The sequence below is a fragment of the Harpegnathos saltator genome, unplaced genomic scaffold (assembly GCF_003227715.2).
Source record: "Harpegnathos saltator strain DR-91 unplaced genomic scaffold, Hsal_v8.6 scaffold71, whole genome shotgun sequence".
Lineage (NCBI taxonomy): Eukaryota > Metazoa > Arthropoda > Insecta > Hymenoptera > Formicidae > Harpegnathos > Harpegnathos saltator.
In genome coordinates, this window is record NW_020230549.1 from 150,682 (window position 1) to 169,359 (window position 18,678).

Below are 18,678 nucleotides of genomic sequence, written 5' to 3' on the forward strand. Positions count from 1 at the left end.
GTTTTCCGTTAAAATAATTAATAGGTTGCCTTGAGTTCTCAAGTGTGCTTCAACGATTTCGGAGAAAAATATATTTTACAAACATAGGGAAGGAAATTAAGAAATCATTGTGATATGTATGTATAGATTTTTTGTTGAATGCATAAAAAAAATCATATAATTTAGATGTGGCAGTTGCGCGAGCTAATGTATATAACATTACACACATACATACACACACACATTCTTTCTTCCTCTATCTATTTCTCTAACTACATTTTTCTTCGAAAAATAAATATATATTATTTATTTGCGCATGTGCATAACTATATAAAGCGCACGCGCGTGTATGTACGTGCGTGTATGTATTGTGTATGCGTGTGTACAAATATACATTCATGCACACGTGTATATTTTATTATATACAGAATTTTACGTATATATTTAGTAATGTATATTTCTACAACAAATCATTTTGCTAAATTATCAAAAACGATGTCCTATCTATCTCGATTAGTCGTAAAATTGTGAAAAAATGGAAAATTAGAGGTTATTAAAGAATGACACAAAAAATAAATTATGATATGTTTGTGAATTAATGTCAATTTATCTTAAGGCAATAATGTAGCATCTATTTCCATCAACAATTTACGTTAACATAAACTGGTACACCCACGATCGATTAAAGACAAATTATGATTAATGGAAGCTTGAAAGTTACATAGAATAGTATTCTCTTTGGAAACTTCTCTTAGGAGAATACGCTTAAAGTTCGTTAAGGAATTCGCAGTTGAAGGAACATGCGACGTATCACGAGGATGCTCTGTATAATCGCTTTATATATCCCCAACAATCGTCTATATAGTTCGTAAGCTCGCTACAATTCTGGAATGACAGTGACACAGTTTTCCCAAAAATGTATTCGCTTAAAAAGAAATTCAACGTTTAATTATACAGAGTACCTTGTAAACCTACAATCAATCATCAACAGGAACAATTGTCTGAAAGCAGCTGATCGTTAGTGCGTAACAGTTAACTGGAATTCCTCGAAATTTCTCACCTTTAAATTCGCTAAGATTTGTATCGCTGAGATTCTGCGACTTTTTCAACATCAAACGGAAAAGATTCGGGTCCAAACTTTGCGGAATATTTGAAAATATCAACTACTCTCTCCGAGAATCATTAATCCTTGACATTTTGCCGACGGAGAAGGCATAAATACGTTCTGCGTATTATCCTCGTCCGATGTGTATCATTCACCTAAAAAATCTCGACCGTCGGCGAAATGTCAATTGAGCATGGATATCGGCATCAATACGAACAACGATGCAACTCCAATGATGAATTGTACTTTTCATGCGCGCGTATCTAATATTGTAACAGGCTGAGGTGAGTAACCGACACGGGCGTGACTCAGGACGAGACGCTCGAGTCCGTGTGGTGTTCCTGCCCCGTCACTTCTAATTGCGACAAAGTTCTTTGCAACTCCGCCCGTTCGGTCGGCTGCAGTCTATGCGCGATTTCCAGTACCGCGTCTAATCTGATCTCCGGACAGGCCTCCAACGCCTCCTTGATACGCGTCACAACGGCGTCTCTTTTCACGCACATTATGTTACGCGACACGACACTGTTCTCGGTTTTACGTTGCGCCTCCAGCCAACAGGTCGCAGCTTCGTCCTGGTCCCACAAGTAGGACTCCGTCGCGCCTTTGTCCTCGATAAACCAGCGTCGGAGCATCGCGTCTACCTGCCTGACGTCGAGGCTGGGCTGCGTCGACAAGATTTCGGTCCTGATCTCCTCCTCCAGGAGTCTACGACGCAACCGCCAGTAAAACAGACGTCGCGCCCTCTTCCATGGAATGATCTCGTGGATTGCGTTCTTCTCGAACATCCGCTCCGGGGTGTCATGGAGCTCGGCGAAATGCACCGCGACTTGGTGATACATCGGTTCCAGGGTCTGCTCGCGTTTACGAATCTGCGTCTCGAGCTCGGCTCGTTCCTCCGTTGTGCCTGCGGCCGACAGTTTCTCCTACGAGAAACGTATAAATGTCGCGATATGATGACTGATAAACTCAACGAGTCGTACTCACTTTTAACTTCTGTATAATCAGGTCGATTCTGTGCATAGTTTTCACAATATCCTTATTCCGGAACTTGATCTCTACGATCGCTTCGGGCTCCAAAACACCGGCTCTGCTGGTGTTGTCGGCGAACATCTCCATGTAACGAGGATTTATCGTAGGATCCACGACGGCCCACGCGCCACCCCTGAGCTCTCCATTCGGTGGAATATAAACGAGCACCGGCCTACAGTACTCGCGTAATCCGTCCACGATGTACGCGCCGAACTTGACAATCTGCTCGTACATGTCTGAAAGTGAGCAGTTGAAAGCGAAAAATGACGATGAAAATAAATATTATCTTAGCATGGCCACATATAAGATCACACACGTCCCCGAGAAAAAGATTGTTGAATGAAGAAAAAAAAAGAAGAATTTCGTCGTTCAATTAAACCTCGACGTCCGCCGCTGTCACAACGAACACAAGTATCTACTTCAATTGTACTCGTGTACAACGGAGTTCTTTGAACATATATGTATATGTTACATGTAATCAATTACGGCAACATAGAAATAAAATTCATACGAAGCGATAATTTTTTTCGCAGATAGCTAGTCGGGTAAGAAGATTTGTCTTCACCTTTCATGCCTCCGGAGAAGCCTCTCCAATTGGCGAAGATGAACAGCGGTATCTCCTCCTTCCCGAAATCTTTAATGGCCTGTGCGGTTTTGTAGGAGCTATCCGGGAACCAGACCTGCCCCGCTTGGGATATAGTCTTCGCCTCGGAGTCCAGGTTCGCCGGGTCGGCCGGCAAATGCAGCTCGACTGTTCTCGTCTCGACGGCAATCACACCGCAGGGTATTCCGCCGAGTCTGGCTCGTCCCGTCACCACCGTTTGCGCCCAGGGCCGCATGATCTCCTGTATGCATGCCAAAAGACGCGAGTTAAAAGCACATTGACTCAACCGAGGACTCGTAGAAGCGAAACGAGGGACTCACGTGCCAAGAGCCCCGGTCGAAGAAGCCGCTCTCCCAGACATTCGACTCGCTACAGTGTCTGCCCTCGAGCATCCATCGCGGGTCATAGGCTGTTTTCGTGGGCATGTAAGTGATCTCGCGATCGATCGAGTCCACCACAGGCAACAGCATCGGCAGCGGAGCGCCCTTGTTCTTGGGGAAGTAGCTGAGCCACTTGAGGATAGTCGCCACGCCGTCCAGGTCTCGCGCGTCGATCGCGTGCGACACCCCGTTGTTATGCATGATCTGCGTGCCGCCCAGCTGATTGTTACTGGCGTAAACCTCGCGGCCCAGAACCGCGTTCAACGCTCTGTATCCGGTTAGGATGATGTGCGAGTTCTCGATTTGGATGACCCTCTGGCCGAGACGTAACAAATAAGAGCCGATGCCGATCGCACGGCACGACACCACGGAGATAGTAATGATCTCCTCGTAGGCTCTCGACGTTTCGCCAGCGATCAGGCCGGCATACTTCAAGTTCTCCACTCCCAAATCGTCGTCCTTGCCGATGATGTCAGTGATCCTGTAGCGAGACTCGCCAGTGGGGTCCTCGATCAACGAGGCCTTCACCGAGTTCAAGGGCGCTAAGCGCGTGTAGTCGTCCGGTGTGAGATAGATGTACTTGAAACCTTTCTCCGGCTCGTTCTCGTCCTCCCACGCGATCCTGAAGAGTGCCTTCACCTCCTCGGCTAAGCCGATACGAGCCCCGGAATTGGCGCTGAAGTATATCCGCGGGCAGCCGAGCTCTCTCGCTCTCTCAGAGGCTCTGCAAAACACCAGGTCCTCGCGCGTCCCGAACGAGCCGATCATATACGTCAGGTCATTGGCGATGAGTATGATGTCCCTGCCGAACGGATATTCCGGAGTGTAGAGCGTCAAGCGCCATGCGATCATGCCGACGTCGTTCTCGCCCGGCAATCGCTTCTGCTCGACCAGCTGTTTTCCGTCCAAGACCAACTCCACGACGTCCATCACTGGGCTGGGCATTGCGATCGAGCCGTGGCTCGACTGTCTCTCCTCGATATATCTCTGCCACATCTTCTCGACCTGCTGGCGAAACATGTCCGGCAGGTCGTACACGTAGGTCGTGCCAGCGCTTTGCGCTTGGAACCTCTTCGCCTGCAGGTAATCTTTGGTCATATACGGCGTGGAGATCGGCAGGCCGTGCATAGGACCTGGTCGCCAATTGACCGCGTTCGCCGCCGTAGGCGAGTAAGACTCAAAGCGGATGATACCAGTCTTGGGGTCGGTGGCCTCCGTGTAAAGGTGCAGGTCGATGCTGTAGCCGCTGTCGTTAGCGATGCAGAGACGCACGTTGGACGTCGGCTTGCCCGGGGCGGGTCGAATCGTCATCTTGATCTCGGCTTGTCGCACGTGCAATTTCCACAACCTCGGCCCGTAGCGCAACACCATGCTGGTCACGCTCTCCTCTATCCTGGCGGGGTCCATGATGACTGTGGGCACGAAGTTAAGGAAAATGTGGTTGCACTCGGTGCGCTTGGCGAGGGGATGCGAGAACGCGACTTCCAACTCGTCCATGGCCTCGAGTAGGACGCGTTCGCCCTCGTTGTGGAGATAGTCGAAGCTGGCCTCCTTCGTGATGAGATCAGAGTGTCGTATGATCGAGCGGATGAAGAAACGGTAATCCGTGACTTGCTGGCCCTTCGCGACCTTCGCCTGTCCGAGATACAAGTGCATCTTTTGGTTGGACGTGGGTAACGCCTCGAGGTCGTACGTTCTCATGCGATTCAGTTCCAGCTGGAAGGCACAGCCGGGCTCGAGGTGCCGGTAGATCCTGTCCTCGACGAAACCATCTCTCTGACGGAAAGTGAAGAACTTGGGGAACTGTTTCTTTTGGAGTGCAGCGAATGTCACTCTCCGGATGCCGCGAGATATCAACTCGTCCTTGTTGCTAGCGCACCAGTTCTCAAACAGTCTGGCCATAGTGACGTCGTCCTCGGTGCCGTCCTCTCTTACAGCGATGCTCAGTATGTGAACCGGCTCGTCAGCGGATCTGTCGCCAGTAGTCGCCGACGACGTCGCCGCCGTCGCCGCGTTCTCCGTCACGCTCAATGACACGTTAATCGACGTACTGTGTCGAGACTCGCCGCCTACAGCGTCCACCGCCTCCAGCAGTTTCGCGGACACCACCGGCGTGGGGCTCGACAGGTCCTCCAGCAGATCCAGGACCTCGTCCGCGTATTGGCCAAACTGCTCGAGATCTTGGAAGGCCGCCATCGCGCCAGCTCTGTGATCTACCAGCGACTGATTCTGCCGATTGGGGTGATTGCTGGGCAAGACGAACTGGAAGTACACCAACGGAATCTCGCCTGATAGCTCCAAATGCTGCAAGCACGTGAGGTCGTAGCTGATGTAAGCTCGTCGCACGTAAACTTCCAATGCAGCGTTGCAGACCGCGCGATTACAGTGGTAGAAGAAGTCATGGAGGATGTCGAAGATGGACGTTTCCGAAAGGATGAGTTTCTGCAGATTCTCCGGGTGGAAATCATGGCCGTACATATCTACCGCCGAGAGAAATATGGACTCCATCTGGTTGTGCCTCAACTCATAGGCGGGTTGGTGGGCAGCGATCAACACTTGCCTGGCTCTCAGGGCGACGCGACTATGCTCCGTGCGATTGAGGCTGGTCAATTCCGTCAGCGTGCTGGACAACTCGTCAGTGAGACCAGGCTCGTTCGCCCATAGATGGTCAATCAGCATGGTAACCAGCACGTTCTTCTTTGTCACTTGGTTGTGACTGAATATCATACCAGTCACCGTGGCCACGTCGTCCTTGTGCTTCTCTATCAGAGCAGAAACACATTTGTCGTAGTGACCCTGCTGGAATTGGCTCTCGACCGTGTAATATTGCCGGAGCAGCTCGTGCACGGCGGTCTTCATGCGGCCACGTATGCCGTTTCGGTACCTTTGAACCAACTGCACGATCGCCTGGGTGGTCAAGAAGAAAACATCCCGCTCAGCTCTCTTAGACAAAGTCGCCGCGTGTCCGTCGATCACGGCGGCGATTTGTTGACTAGGGAACTGAGCCAAGACCGACGTGATATTCCGCTCGTACAAGGACATCAGCTTACGAATCTTCTTTTCCACGGAAATCGGGATTCGGCCGGATATCGTCGCGATCACCTCCTGCAACTCTAGCAGCGGTAGGTTGGGATCGCGCAACGAGAACATGAACTTCTCAATGAGCTCGCGCAAACGCGGCAGATGGTACGGATCTGGCAGACAGTAACCGGCCAGTGTGTTCTCCAGGGCATTTCGGTACTTGGCATGTAGGTGATTCAGTTTCTCTGGCATCGCGAACGCCGCTGCCGCGGGAAACTGTCCTATGTATTCCTGCGCCTTCGTCACCAGTGACGGATCATCCAGCTCGAGATGCGCGATCAACGTGCCGGCTTCCAATACAGCACCGGGTCTCTTTACGTAATACACGCTGCCTGCCTCACTAGCGGTGACAGTCATCACCATCTTCATCACTTCGATCTCGGCGTACGCCTGACTGGCGCCGACATGACCGCCGTCTTCGACCAAGAAGTTGATCAACTTGCCAGCAGACGGTGACCTCAACAAGGACGGGTCATTGTCCTTCTCGAAGATACACGTCTGGTTTCCGATGACGATCCTGTAACGGTCCACCTCCTCCCTCATGTAAGTCGTGAAACTAGCACCGTCTAGCGAAAGTAGCAAACCCCCGTCCGACATGCGATGTACTTCCACCTCTTTGAAAGAGCCGTTCATCACGAGGAAGTAGCTATTGGGACCAGATTTAGCAGCTTGCACTTTGTACTTATATCCATCGTTAATAAGTTCTACCTGCGATATATATGCGGATAAATAAAGACAGACCTTTGAACGAATACATTTGAATACGCAAGAATCGCATAAAATCGAGGTTGTCCGTTACGCAAGCTTACGAGAGAAAATATCGACTTACGTCAACGACATTGTCTAGGTCGTTGCTGGCTTGTATTTGGCCTTTCTCCAAGGCTGTTTGGAACCCAGCAAACGCAGCTGTGATCGTTCTGTCGGCGATATGAAGCGCGCCGCAAGTAACAGCCAACAGGAGATCCGGTTTGTCGCTTCGCACACGTTCCGCGATCAGCAAGTCGAGCCAGGCTGTGTCTATGTTATTCTGCAGGAAGGACTCGGTCTCCAGCAGAGTGATGAGATACTCGACTGTTGTCCTAAAGTCGCCTCTGATACTCAGTTCTTTCAGAGCTACGACCAAATTTTCCCTAGCCTGATCGCGATTTTCGCCCCACGAAAAGCAATGGCCGAATTGCGAGTCCGCGAACTCGTGCAGCCCGCCGGACGCTCCGACCGAGAAGTAGCCCCACACGTTCTTGGATGATCGGAAGTTCAACTCCTGCACCGTGCCAGAACTCGGCTTGAAGCCTGAAAACCGAGCGAATTATAATTTATACGCAAATCACCAAGTACGTACTTATTCTCCAAGGACGACAAGTAATGTTTACTTGCTGGAAAAGTGCTGGTAAGATGCAGAGTCAAAGAATGTGAATGATTCATCAAATTACCAGACGTGTTTCTAATTCACACGTAATTCACACAATAATTCGCACATGGCGAGATGCAACGCGTTGACTTTATGAAGAGAACAATTTTACCTTCGTCCGGGTTTTCGCTGGTAATTCGAGCCGCGATAACGTGACCCCACGGTTGAGGTTTGTGACGTGGCTGATCGAAATCGATCGTATTGTCGCCCCAGGGGTTCTCGCCGTATAGAAGACGTATGTCTTTGATCTGGTGCAACGGTAAACCCATCGCTATCTGCAGCTGGGCCGCCGGTAAATTCACATCCGACACCATCTCGGTACAAGGATGCTCCACTTGGAGACGGGGATTCAACTCCAAAAAGTAGTATCTACCGGTCGTGTCGTACAGATACTCAACAGTGCCCGCGCTAACGTATCCCACCATTTTCGCTAGCCTCACAGCAGCCTATGATACGACGATAAAACAATTAATAACGCAACAATAGCTAATTATCGCCGAGAGATATGCAGTGCTTACTTTTTCCATTTCTTCGAAAACCTCCGGCTTGGCTATGACGGCTGGCGCCTCCTCGATGATCTTCTGATGCCTTCTCTGGATAGAGCAGTCACGTCCGAACAATGATATCGCGTTGCCATAATTATCAGCTAATAATTGCACTTCCAAATGGCGAGCGCACTTGGCCAGCTTCATGATGAAGATCGGTGAGCCTGGGATCTCGGTTTGAACTTGCCTGATCATCGTAATATCGCAGGATATCGGATTATTCAGCGTGACATAACGGAGATGATCAACCTGTGTATGGAAACTTCAGAGCTCACCTAAACAAAGCCGGTAATTCCTCGGCATTCTCAACCTTTCTGATTCCTTTGCCGCCGCCACCTTCGCTCGCCTTCACCATAATCGGAAAACCGATCTTATTAGCTGCCGCTAGACACTCCTCCACGCTGGCGACGCATCCTTTCCTGAAAAGCTCCGAGGATATCTTGATCTTCTTGCCGCTATATTGCGCTTTCAACTCCGATCCCGACCAAGGCAGAGTCGGCACGTCCGCGGTCTGGGCGACTATGCTGGACGCGATTTTGTCACCCAGGGCCCACATAGCTCTCTCGGATGGTCCTGCCGGAAAACGTAGAGATGTGAGAGTGCGAAAGCTTGAGCGGCATGTGAAAATGTGTTAATGTACGCGCGAAAGCAATCTTAACGACTCTTATGCGACATCGACGGAACAACAGACAATCCGGGAAACGCAAACTGCGCGTACGTAATAATTCCTTCTCTTTCTTTCTTTCTTTTGTCTTTTTTTTTTCTTTTTATAATTTGGTTAATCCGACTTTTGTGTTTGTACCAATAAAGCAGATGTTATTTTTGTGGAGTAGTTCCGGAAGTTTAGGATTTTCCGAAGCGTGGCCCCATCCGGCCCAAACTGCTTGGACTTGAGTACGTATCGCGATATCGACGATCAGTTCCACGTTAGCATAATTGTTGTTGTTGGTCCCACCCGGTACAGGCACGTACTGGTCTGCCATTTTGATGTATTCCGCGTTCGCCTTCAAATCTTCCGGCGTGACCATCACCACAAAACGCACGGCCCTCTCGTTTTTAAACATCTCGTAAGACCATCGTCGTACCGATCGCATGCATTTCACTGCCGCGATACCATTGTTGGCGATCAACACCTGAAAGGAAGACCATATCGTTGAAACTCGCGTGTCTGTCGGCATTGATGTCGTTGAATGCGTACTATCTACAGAAGACTTGAAGATATAAATGGACCAAGTTGCGTAATATGAACGTTTTAAGAAAGACGAAGTAAAAAATCTATTGAATTTCGATATTGCCGGAACTTTCAGTATTTCGGACTTTTCGAAAAATTGCTTCAGTTTCCGAACTTCAAGATCCTGATTGTTCAGGACAATATATATGTCCACTTTTTTTTTCGGTCCTCGACGTTCACTCATTACACTCGCATAATACATAAATTTTGTGCGTGCTATGTGTATGCGTGGAATACCCTATAGATTTAGATATAAAACTATCTTTTCTTGCTAAGAATAATTCTTTTCCAGTTTCGATCTTTTACTCCGAAACTATAGGGTGTTCGGAACTTTTGAGTGGTACTGTAGTCACCTTGTTGATAACTCTGCTGCCGCCGAAACGATGGACAAATTCCTCGGGAGTCGCGACGGTGAAGTCCTTTTCTTGGTGCCGACTTTGCGCTTGGATCATCACCGTGCCCTGCGACATGCTGGGCCTGTCAAAAATCACGCACGTAGTTACAATTCAGCTCAACTTGCATTACTTAATATGCACATATATATATATATATATATATGCACATTAGACACGTTAATCATTAATATTCAATACAATACGAGCAAAAACATATCGTATCATCAATTCAACCGAATACGAGAAGTAGAATACTCGTTTAAATAGAGCTGCGATATTCCATTCATAGTATCGCAATACTTTCGGCGCTTATTTCATTAAATGCAAAGGTCGAAGAAAACATTGCCTTGAATAATCGCAGGTATTATTGTAATAAAAAACGTTCGATGATCGCAAACGCCTAAAATAAAATGTGATTACGTTGATTCTAACGTCGACGGATGCGTCGCTCCCGATTCGTCCGTATTCTTCTCTTCGTACTTGCTACCGCCTTCTTCATCGTTCTTCGGTATGATTTTACGGACATTCAGCAACAAATTATCCGAGCTCTTCCAATTTGGATCCTTCACAGTCTTTTCCGCTAAGACGAATCTTTTCATTCGTTTCATCGCGCGACTCGTGAGCAAACGTATCCAAACGTTTATCAAAATCAAACTCCGTTGACAGAAACGAATAAACGCACGAAATCTCAGATAACGATCGACCGATTCCACGATCGCTGATAAACTTGAAATTTCTAACTATCCGTAAAGAAAGTGATTATATAAAATGATATGATTAGATATAAATTATATATATGACCTTTACACATTCTGAGCCGGTTGTTCCAACTTCTTGGTAATCGATAGTTAAGTCGTATGTCTGTCTTCGTTTAAATTGAAGGAAAGACAAAGACAAACATGATTTAACTATCAGTTAACTTACCAAGAAGTTGGAACAACCGGCCCTGAGAAAGAAAAAGATGTCCGAGAAATAAAATATATTTATCCGGTGGCTATTTGTATATAACATATTAACTTGTGTATAAATTCTTTTATTTAAATGAAATAAATAATTTCAGTTGAATAAAAATGATCAAATCATGTCGCATCAATCATACACAAGATCAATCGTCACAAGAAATTGCAACTTTATCCGTTGTTAATGTCGGAAATGTTGCATTGCGCGATTAGTAAGTCGCAAAAGTAGAGTATAATTAAAAAATAATTCTTATAAAATAAAAAACTATGATGCAAGCGATGACACAAACAAAAAAGTCGGGCAAGTTATTCAGCTTCGACGTAATTAAAGAATAAGACGTGTCCTTGCGATGGTCAAGACCTGTTGGTCAATTTAAATGAAATATAAATGCTCTGTCTACAATGCAAATAAGTACCAGCAAATAAGGCACAAAAGTATGCAGCACATTATTTTTACGATAATTCTGCGAGTTTAACACGTGCGAGAATCTATATAAAAAATATATATATCATTAATTAAATGAAACTATTTTTTCCTTTTTTCATTTAGGAGAAATGCTATTAAATCAGGAAAGGAAGAAATAGTTTCATTTAGTTAAATGGTATAATAAACTGCTACAACATAAGCGTTTACTTTAATCATATTTGCAGAATAACATTCTTGATAATATATATATATATATATATATACACATACATACATATATATCTACACACACACACACACACACACATAGAGAGAGAGAGAGAGAGAGATTTCACAAATCGCAACTATCCACACACAATCTTACGAGATCCCGAATTTCAAAGCTCAAAGGAACAAAAGAGAAATCGCACGGACTTATCGTCGCGTTGACTGTCGCGCTAGAAGGAGCAGTGCTGACTATTCCTCGATATGATATTCTTCGACCAACAACTTTTTCTTTTGACGTCTGGCAGTAGTGCCCCTACCTTCACGACGCGACATCCTTGAATGCAGGAAAAAACATGTATATCATTACGGTCCTCAAATTTTCGTCTAATAATAACTACCTGTTATTTAAGTTATATTTTTACGGACGATACTGACGAATCCCGTTGCCTACCTTCCACTTCCATGAGGAACGACAAAGCATGCGAATGTAAAAAAAATAACAGCAAAGTTGAGTGAATGCAAATGTGCGTGTTTCTTCTCGTAAATTTTACAGGACGCGTAATTTTGGCGAATTGTTGAGATTAGTGTCGGATACCTTTGATGTGAAGTATTCAGCTATCGTGCACACGTCGCGTATAATAACGCATATTGCCGGGAGGCAACAACCTGGCAAAAGAGGAAACGACAAACTCTCCGCATCGTTTCGTCGATATATCGTCATGCGACGCCGCCGTGCTGAATCCGTGTGATTTCAAAATTTGCTTACGAAGCACTCGCTTATTAGTTTACAGGACGAGTAGTCATCGTCAGCCTTGCACGGTGGGATTCCAAGAGCGTTAACTCTTTTATAAAAGTCTGTCCCTTCATCTCTACCGCAAAGATACGACGACGTTCGCTCCTTCGACGGAGCTCGGATGAATTGATCAACGTGTTAAAGCCGACGTAGCGGCAAGGTCATACTAATGCTCGAGAACGCAGCGTCAAAGATATTGCGTAATTGTTGGATGTTTTGTGCATCTTACGTCGACGCCACGCACAGGAGCGTTGCAGGAAGTGATTGATTCGCCGCGAATGTTCCGCGAGTGAAACATTAACGAACGAGAGTCTTACATTCGTCTTGTTTACGGACTTGTGCAACTCCCACACGCGTGTGCGTGTGTACATGCGGCTGCTTGTTTGTTTGTTTGTTGTGCGCGAAAATAAGAGAGAGAGAGAGAGAGAGAGAGAGAGAGAGAGAGAGAGAGAGAGAGAGAGAGAGAAAGAGAAAGGGAGAGAGAGAAGAAATCTGTACACACGTGCGTTATCGGCTCTTCACGAAGGCGCCTAACAAGTTGATAACAAGTATGAGCGCCATCCAAAAAAAAATATTCTATTTATAAAGTGATTTTTCTCATAGTCTCATATTCTAATACAAGGTGAAGCCTTTTACAGAAAAAGAATTCCTCCTTCGATAAAGCGAATAAAATGAACCATTCATCTAAAATTTATTAGATATTGATCTAACTTCCTCTTATTTCATAAATTTTCCTCTTATTTCAAGAGAATTTCCTCTTATATCAAATAATTTTCCTCTTATATGAAGGGGAATATGTTGATTTGAATGTCGGCTTCTTTTGTTCAGTCATGCTCTACTTCCAGACATGAACGGAAAAATAATCATATATTCATGGAACGCTTTTTAAAAAAGCTATATGTGTTACTGTGACATATAACGAAGATAACCCATATTTGGTCAAATACAATTTATAATCTGTTGTAAGAAATTGAATAATATATTCTTTCTTTTAATTAAGTTTCATACAATTGGTTATGATGAACATCTTTGTAGCTACGAAGTCCATAACAAAACTAATTGGAAATTTGTTTGTTGTGATGATCTTATTTCATTCGTACCTACTTATTGTAGAACTGAAGCCAGAAGTACATCTATATATATATATTACTTTCCGCTATACATAATTTTTTCAAATTAACTAGTATAACCAGTAAGAATAAAGTACAGTAAGAATAAATAATAATCCTCTTAAAAAAAGGTTAAATAATTTGTGTATAAGAGGAAATTCATATTAAAATCAATAAGATTTGCATTACACATATATCATATAATCCTTCTAAGAATAATGCGTTTATGATATTCTCCTCTTAAGAGAAATCTGAGAAAAATCCTCTTGATATATATAAGAACATATCCATATATAAGAATAAAATCCTCTAAAAGGATGATTCCGCTTGTTCTGAAATTACTTTTTTTTTTAATGAGCCTGAATCGAGACGCAACTAACGAGAACCAATTAATGTTATTTATCCTTCGGTGCCGCTGCACTTCTCTCTTCATGACAACCACGAAAAGTGATAACAGTTTGCATCACCGCTCACATCTAAAACCGCAAGAATTATGCAAGCGCGAACGCATAACGCAAATGTCTCGTGTGCTCTAGGTATCTTTACCAGCGAATTATCCGATAAATGCGTATTCTGCGCTGTTAAATAACACGCGATAACGTCGCGCGATAACGAAGCTGTCGCGCCGGAGCTTCGGCGCAGGGGTGACTTCGCAATAGATAGATAGTATATGCAACGGAATTCATTATAAAACAAACGTCCGTTTTTATCGGATGAGACAGCGATGTTCAGCGTATAAGTTACAGCTACATATTCAATTCCCGCGTTCTCCGTCGCGGTGTCACGAAGGTGAAGAACGAAGGTTACAGGACCGAGTAAGAAAACGCATGTGCGCGTGCGAGTGTTTCAAATTCTCTCCTCCCTCCCCCTTCCCGGCTCTTCCGATTGTTGCTTCTTGCACGCGGCGGCGACGTGAGGCTAAGCGAGTTGCGTAATTGTATGTGAACTCTTTTTTTCTTGCTCCTTCGTTTCGTCCGCTTCTTTTTTTCCGTTCATCGCGCGATGGACATCTACAAATTGCAGCGAGAGACGATGAGCCGCGCGAATGCGACCTTTGAACCTGCGAAGCTCAGACCTTCGGACTTTCTGACAAGTACCTGACAATCTCGCTCGCATTCGGAGGACTTGGGCCATTCGGGTGTGTTTTTGCTCGTCTTGTAACGCGCGTAGCGGGGGGAGATTCACCTGAGGCGCTTACGGCGTTCTACCAATCCTGCCGTGGTATTCGGCTGCGACTGCGACTGCGACAAGCCGGCGGGAAGCTCGCTTCCCTCGCTCGGGAAGCTATCCTGGATTTCCAGCACCTCGCTGGGATCAGGACCGGGGTCAGGGTCGGGCTCCCCGACGACGAAACTCACCGGCGTTTCCGACATCTCGCGAGTGGACCGCGAGCAAGCAGGGGGAACCACCTCCGGAGCGATCTCCTCGCTCGATCCTGATGAAGAGTCGGAGGAATCGGACGGATCGCGCTCGCTCGGCTGTCCGTCCGCGTGCTCGACGTTACCTTCAAAAACACATTCGCGTATACGCGCGCTGCGTTCGGATCGTGCTCGTTCGTCTGAATGAACTGTCAAGGTACAAATACGACTATCTCTCGCGGGCAGGCAGTGTTAAGTCGGAAAGCAGATAAATCAGAGAACAAACAGCGCGATGTTAAGATAAAACGTTCGGGAGATGAGCAAACAGTCAGAAGAGGGAGTAAAGTCCACGTTGCGAGGGATCGCTACTCACCCAGAGGAATCAGTTCTGCCAGGACCGTGGCGTTCTCACGGGGAGACCCTTTTGAGACAGAGAAACTCTTTTGAAAGAGACGAGCGGTGTCCTCCGAAGAGATCGCTGATGTAAGAAGCTGTAACGCTCGCGCGGTACCGGAAAGGATCTCGGGAAGAGAAACAAGAGGAAGCGGAGAAGAAGAAGAAGAAGAAGAAGAAGAAGAAGAAGAAAGAAGAACAGGGAGAGAGGAACGCAGCTACACTGCCGCGAGCCGCGGATCTTCAGCGGAGAAGAGAAGGATCTTCAAAGAGAAAAAAAATAAAGAAGAAGAAGAACTAAGAAAGGAAACGAGACAGGAGCGAGAGGGCCGCCCGAAGGACGCGGGTACGGAGGCACGGCGCGCACGTGCCCCGCGCATACGTATACAATATGAACTACGGCGAATGTACCGAACAGGTAGCCCAGAAGAGAGCGTAGCATACCAGCCGCCGCGTGCTTCACCTCAACTTCACTTCTGCTCCCGCGTCGAGTTGCATCTAAGCAATGCCACGAAGAGCAGGCAGGACAAGACAAGTAGCTGTCGCGCGACTCTCACAGGATCTCCCGCCAACGACTCGTGGCCAACGACTACCAAAGACGGTACCGAGACGACTACTGACCACCCGCGCGCTGATCCAAATGACGATAACCGACGACAAGACAGAGGAAGTCGCGCGCCGTCCGCCATGCGCGGGGCATATGTCGTTCGACCGGACACGACTGAGCGCGCGGGTTCAAGGGTCGCCGCGCGTTGCACGTCGTGGCAACTTCGAGTACGCAACTCGTGACGACGGCATGACAAGCCGTGTCCGTCGCTGTCCAGATGACAGCGCGCGCGCGCGTGCAACCGCCCGCTTTCGCTTCTCTTTCGAGATCCTCGTGTCGCGACATGTAATAATCATCGCAAGTATCGACCGAGTGAGAAGTGATCTTCGCGTCTCTCCTGGGACCTCGAGTCAAGGTGAAGGCGACTCGAAGGACACCCCGCGACCTCATCCTCGGTCCTCCGGTCGCGCCGACCTCGTGCGCGTCTCTCTTCGCTCTCCCGTCGAAATTCGGAGCTCGATTGGAGACTCTCGCGTTGCCGGAGGTCCGTTCTCTCTAGCTGGACCAGCTGAGGCTGCACTGAAATTTCCTTCATCTCGCCGAGCTCGTGACACTTGCCTCGCTTTAACGGCGGAAAATTGTGCCAAAAAGAAGAGACCCCGGCGCCGCGCGCTCCTCTTTGCTTAGCCAATTCCCGCGCGCAGAAGGCGGACCGACGACGTGGCGAGCTTGTAACATACGGGACAGATATATTCGTTCATTTGCATATGTACATATGTACACGAGCGACGTAAATACATTCGTTAAAGCGCACTTTGTGTTTACCTCGTCGCTCTCGGAGACCGCGAGCGCGCCTATTATCGCGCAGCCGAGAGGGAAGATACGCGGCGCGTCGTCTATTCGGCGCCAGCGAGCGTTCGCAGACGACGAACTAGGAGACTTCTTGTCTCAGAGATCAATCCCGCGATCAGCTCGAGCATTACAAGCGCGCAAGCATCTGCTAATAAGCGACGGACGAGATGAAGCGCGAGCCCGGTGCTCCTGTTGTCGCGGAAATGAAAACTAATGCGAATGCTAACGCCACGTGTCTAAACGATATTCAAGCTCGTCGGCATGCAAATATTCCTGTGTTTGCGCTTCTAAGCGACGTAAGCCACGACGGGGAACGAGGTAAGACTGCCCGAGGGTCACCTGCGCGAATTCCTCCGCGAAGAATCTCGACGAAGTCGACGCTCGTCGACGAGCGCGACGATAACCAGCAAACGGTTTTTCGTCTCGCGCAATTCCGATTCACAGAGATCTAATTACACCGAGAACCGGTCCATCAACGTTGTCCATTAACGTGCGATGTCTCGCGAGCAAAGCGGGACGCGGAAGAAATCGTCGAAGCGACGGCGAAGCTAACGGACGGAGTCGCGCCCGAATTCGCGCGCGCACTCGCTCGCATTCACTCACGAGAACGAGATTCGACTCTTTCGTCTCTCTCTCTATCCCTTCCTCGCTTTCGGCGCTAGATTTCCCTCTTTTCACGAGGAACAAAAATACCTTGGCGTGTCATCACACCGCGATCGAGATCGCATTTTGAACGGGGTGGCCGTGGCGAGCGAGCGGGCATACATACGTACATACGTACGTACGTACGTACGTACGTGCGTGCGTGCGTGCGCGCGTGGTTATAGATTTTCACACACGAGGCCATAAAAAAATGAAGGGAGGACAGCGATTGGCCGAAAGGAGAGTCAGGCGACGTTGAGGCCGCGACGATTGGTCTCAGATGAACGGTGCCTGGTAGCCGGTGGACTGTATATCACGGCTCGGGACCGGGCTGGTGGCAACGTGCGAACATGATGTTGATATGACGCTTGCAATCAACGCTCTGTCTTTCTCTCTCTTTCTCTTTATCTCACTCTCTCTCTCTCTCTCTCTCTCTCTCTCTCTCACTCCTTGATGCTCACGTTCCTGATCTCCGCGATCTCGCAACACGGAGTACCGTAATGTTTACTCTCTTCTGTTTCCTTCCCACGACCTAGCCAGCAGCGTACGTAGTATGACTTACCGGTGACGGATCTTGCGCGGCGGAGTCGCTCGCCCCTCCTTGAGGTTAGGATCGTCCCTTCGTTCCTGTTCTGTCATTCGAGTCGTTCAAGTCGTCACGCGACTGCACGAAACGTCAAATTCGCGAGAACACCAAACGTCGGCGTATCACGTTCCCCGAGGTAGCTCGTCGAGTCGAGCAGGTCGATCGCGCTCCCGTTCGTCCTGCGAATATTCCTGTTACCGTCACCGCGACGACCATATATTTTTTCCCTTCCGCACGAGCGGTCCCTCGACTGATCGCTGCCTTAGCGGGACGCAAAAATTCGTATACCGACACTGACCGCTCTCTGTCCCTTTCCCCACTCAGCACTCGCCGTTGCGTTCACGTGAATTTCGCGCCCCTTTTTATCGATCAAGTGTACGCAGGAGTCGGACATAGTGAAATTAACTGTCAGCCGCTAGAGAGCAGGAGCTGACGGGATCGCACTCCACGTGGCTGCACGTTAAGGCTCGTCTACAATAGCTGTAAGAGTAAGGCTGTAAGGCTGTAACGTAAGCTGTCAGCGAATGAAAATATTTCATTTCGTGCCTTGCAACCTTACAGCCTTACTCTTAAGGCTCGTCTACATTAGCTGTAAGAGTAAGGCTGTAAGGTTGCAAGACACGAAATGAAATATTTTCATTCGCTGACAGCTTACGTTACAGCCTTATAGCCTTACTCTTACAGCTATTGTAGACGAGCCTTTAAAGCGTTGTCTACAATGGCAGTAAGCAGTAAATAGTAAGCGTAAGCGGTAAGAAATAAACCAATCACAGTCGAATATGACAAAAATAATCAACTGTGGTTGGTCCATTTCTTACTGTTACGCTTACTTCTTACTGCTTACTGCCATTGTAGACCACGCTTAAGGCTCGTCTACAATAGCTGTAAAGGCTCGTCTACATTAGCTGTAAGAATAAGGCTGTAAGGTTGCAAGACACGAAATGAAATATTTTCATTCGCTGACAGCTTACGTTACAGCCTTACAGCCTTACTCTTACAGCTAATGTAGATGAGTCTTAAGACCTGGTCTACAATACGTGTTGTAAGC

General features: G+C 47.5%; 1 protein-coding gene across 6 annotated transcripts; it reads right to left on the bottom strand.

Moving 5' to 3' along the window:
- Nucleotides 1-107: 107 nt before the first annotated feature.
- Nucleotides 108-17,999, bottom strand: ACC (acetyl-CoA carboxylase). 6 transcript variants are annotated; one of them, XM_011156708.3, is made up of 13 exons: nucleotides 15,415-15,628; nucleotides 14,984-15,031; nucleotides 14,438-14,756; nucleotides 9,716-9,839; nucleotides 8,934-9,264; nucleotides 8,407-8,704; nucleotides 8,105-8,318; nucleotides 7,699-8,032; nucleotides 7,008-7,468; nucleotides 3,038-6,886; nucleotides 2,679-2,958; nucleotides 2,069-2,349; nucleotides 108-2,007 (listed from the first exon to the last, which is right to left on the bottom strand). In XM_011156708.3, the coding sequence occupies exons 1-13, from the start codon at nucleotides 15,443-15,445 to the stop codon at nucleotides 1,393-1,395; spliced, it is 7,185 nt and encodes a 2,394-aa protein (XP_011155010.2). In that variant the 5' UTR covers nucleotides 15,446-15,628; the 3' UTR covers nucleotides 108-1,392. The 6 variants fall into 6 exon arrangements, with proteins under 6 accessions (XP_011155010.2, XP_011155009.1, XP_025161544.1 ...); XM_025305760.1 differs by lacking the exon at nucleotides 15,415-15,628 and adding an exon at nucleotides 17,607-17,675 and having other exon boundaries at nucleotides 1,393-2,007; XM_025305758.1 differs by lacking the exons at nucleotides 14,984-15,031; nucleotides 15,415-15,628 and adding an exon at nucleotides 17,607-17,999 and having other exon boundaries at nucleotides 1,393-2,007.
- Nucleotides 18,000-18,678: the final 679 nt, after the last annotated feature.

Coding starts and splice junctions, on each gene's coding strand:
- ACC (XM_011156708.3), bottom strand. CDS start 15,445: ATGCTACGCTCTCTTCTGGGCTACCTGTTCG. Junction 14,757..14,983: donor GGCAGAACTGATTCCTCTGG/GTGAGTAGCGAT, acceptor GTGTTTTTGAAG/GTAACGTCGAGCACGCGGAC. Junction 7,469..7,698: donor CAGCGAAAACCCGGACGAAG/GTAAAATTGTTC, acceptor CTCGGTTTTCAG/GCTTCAAGCCGAGTTCTGGC.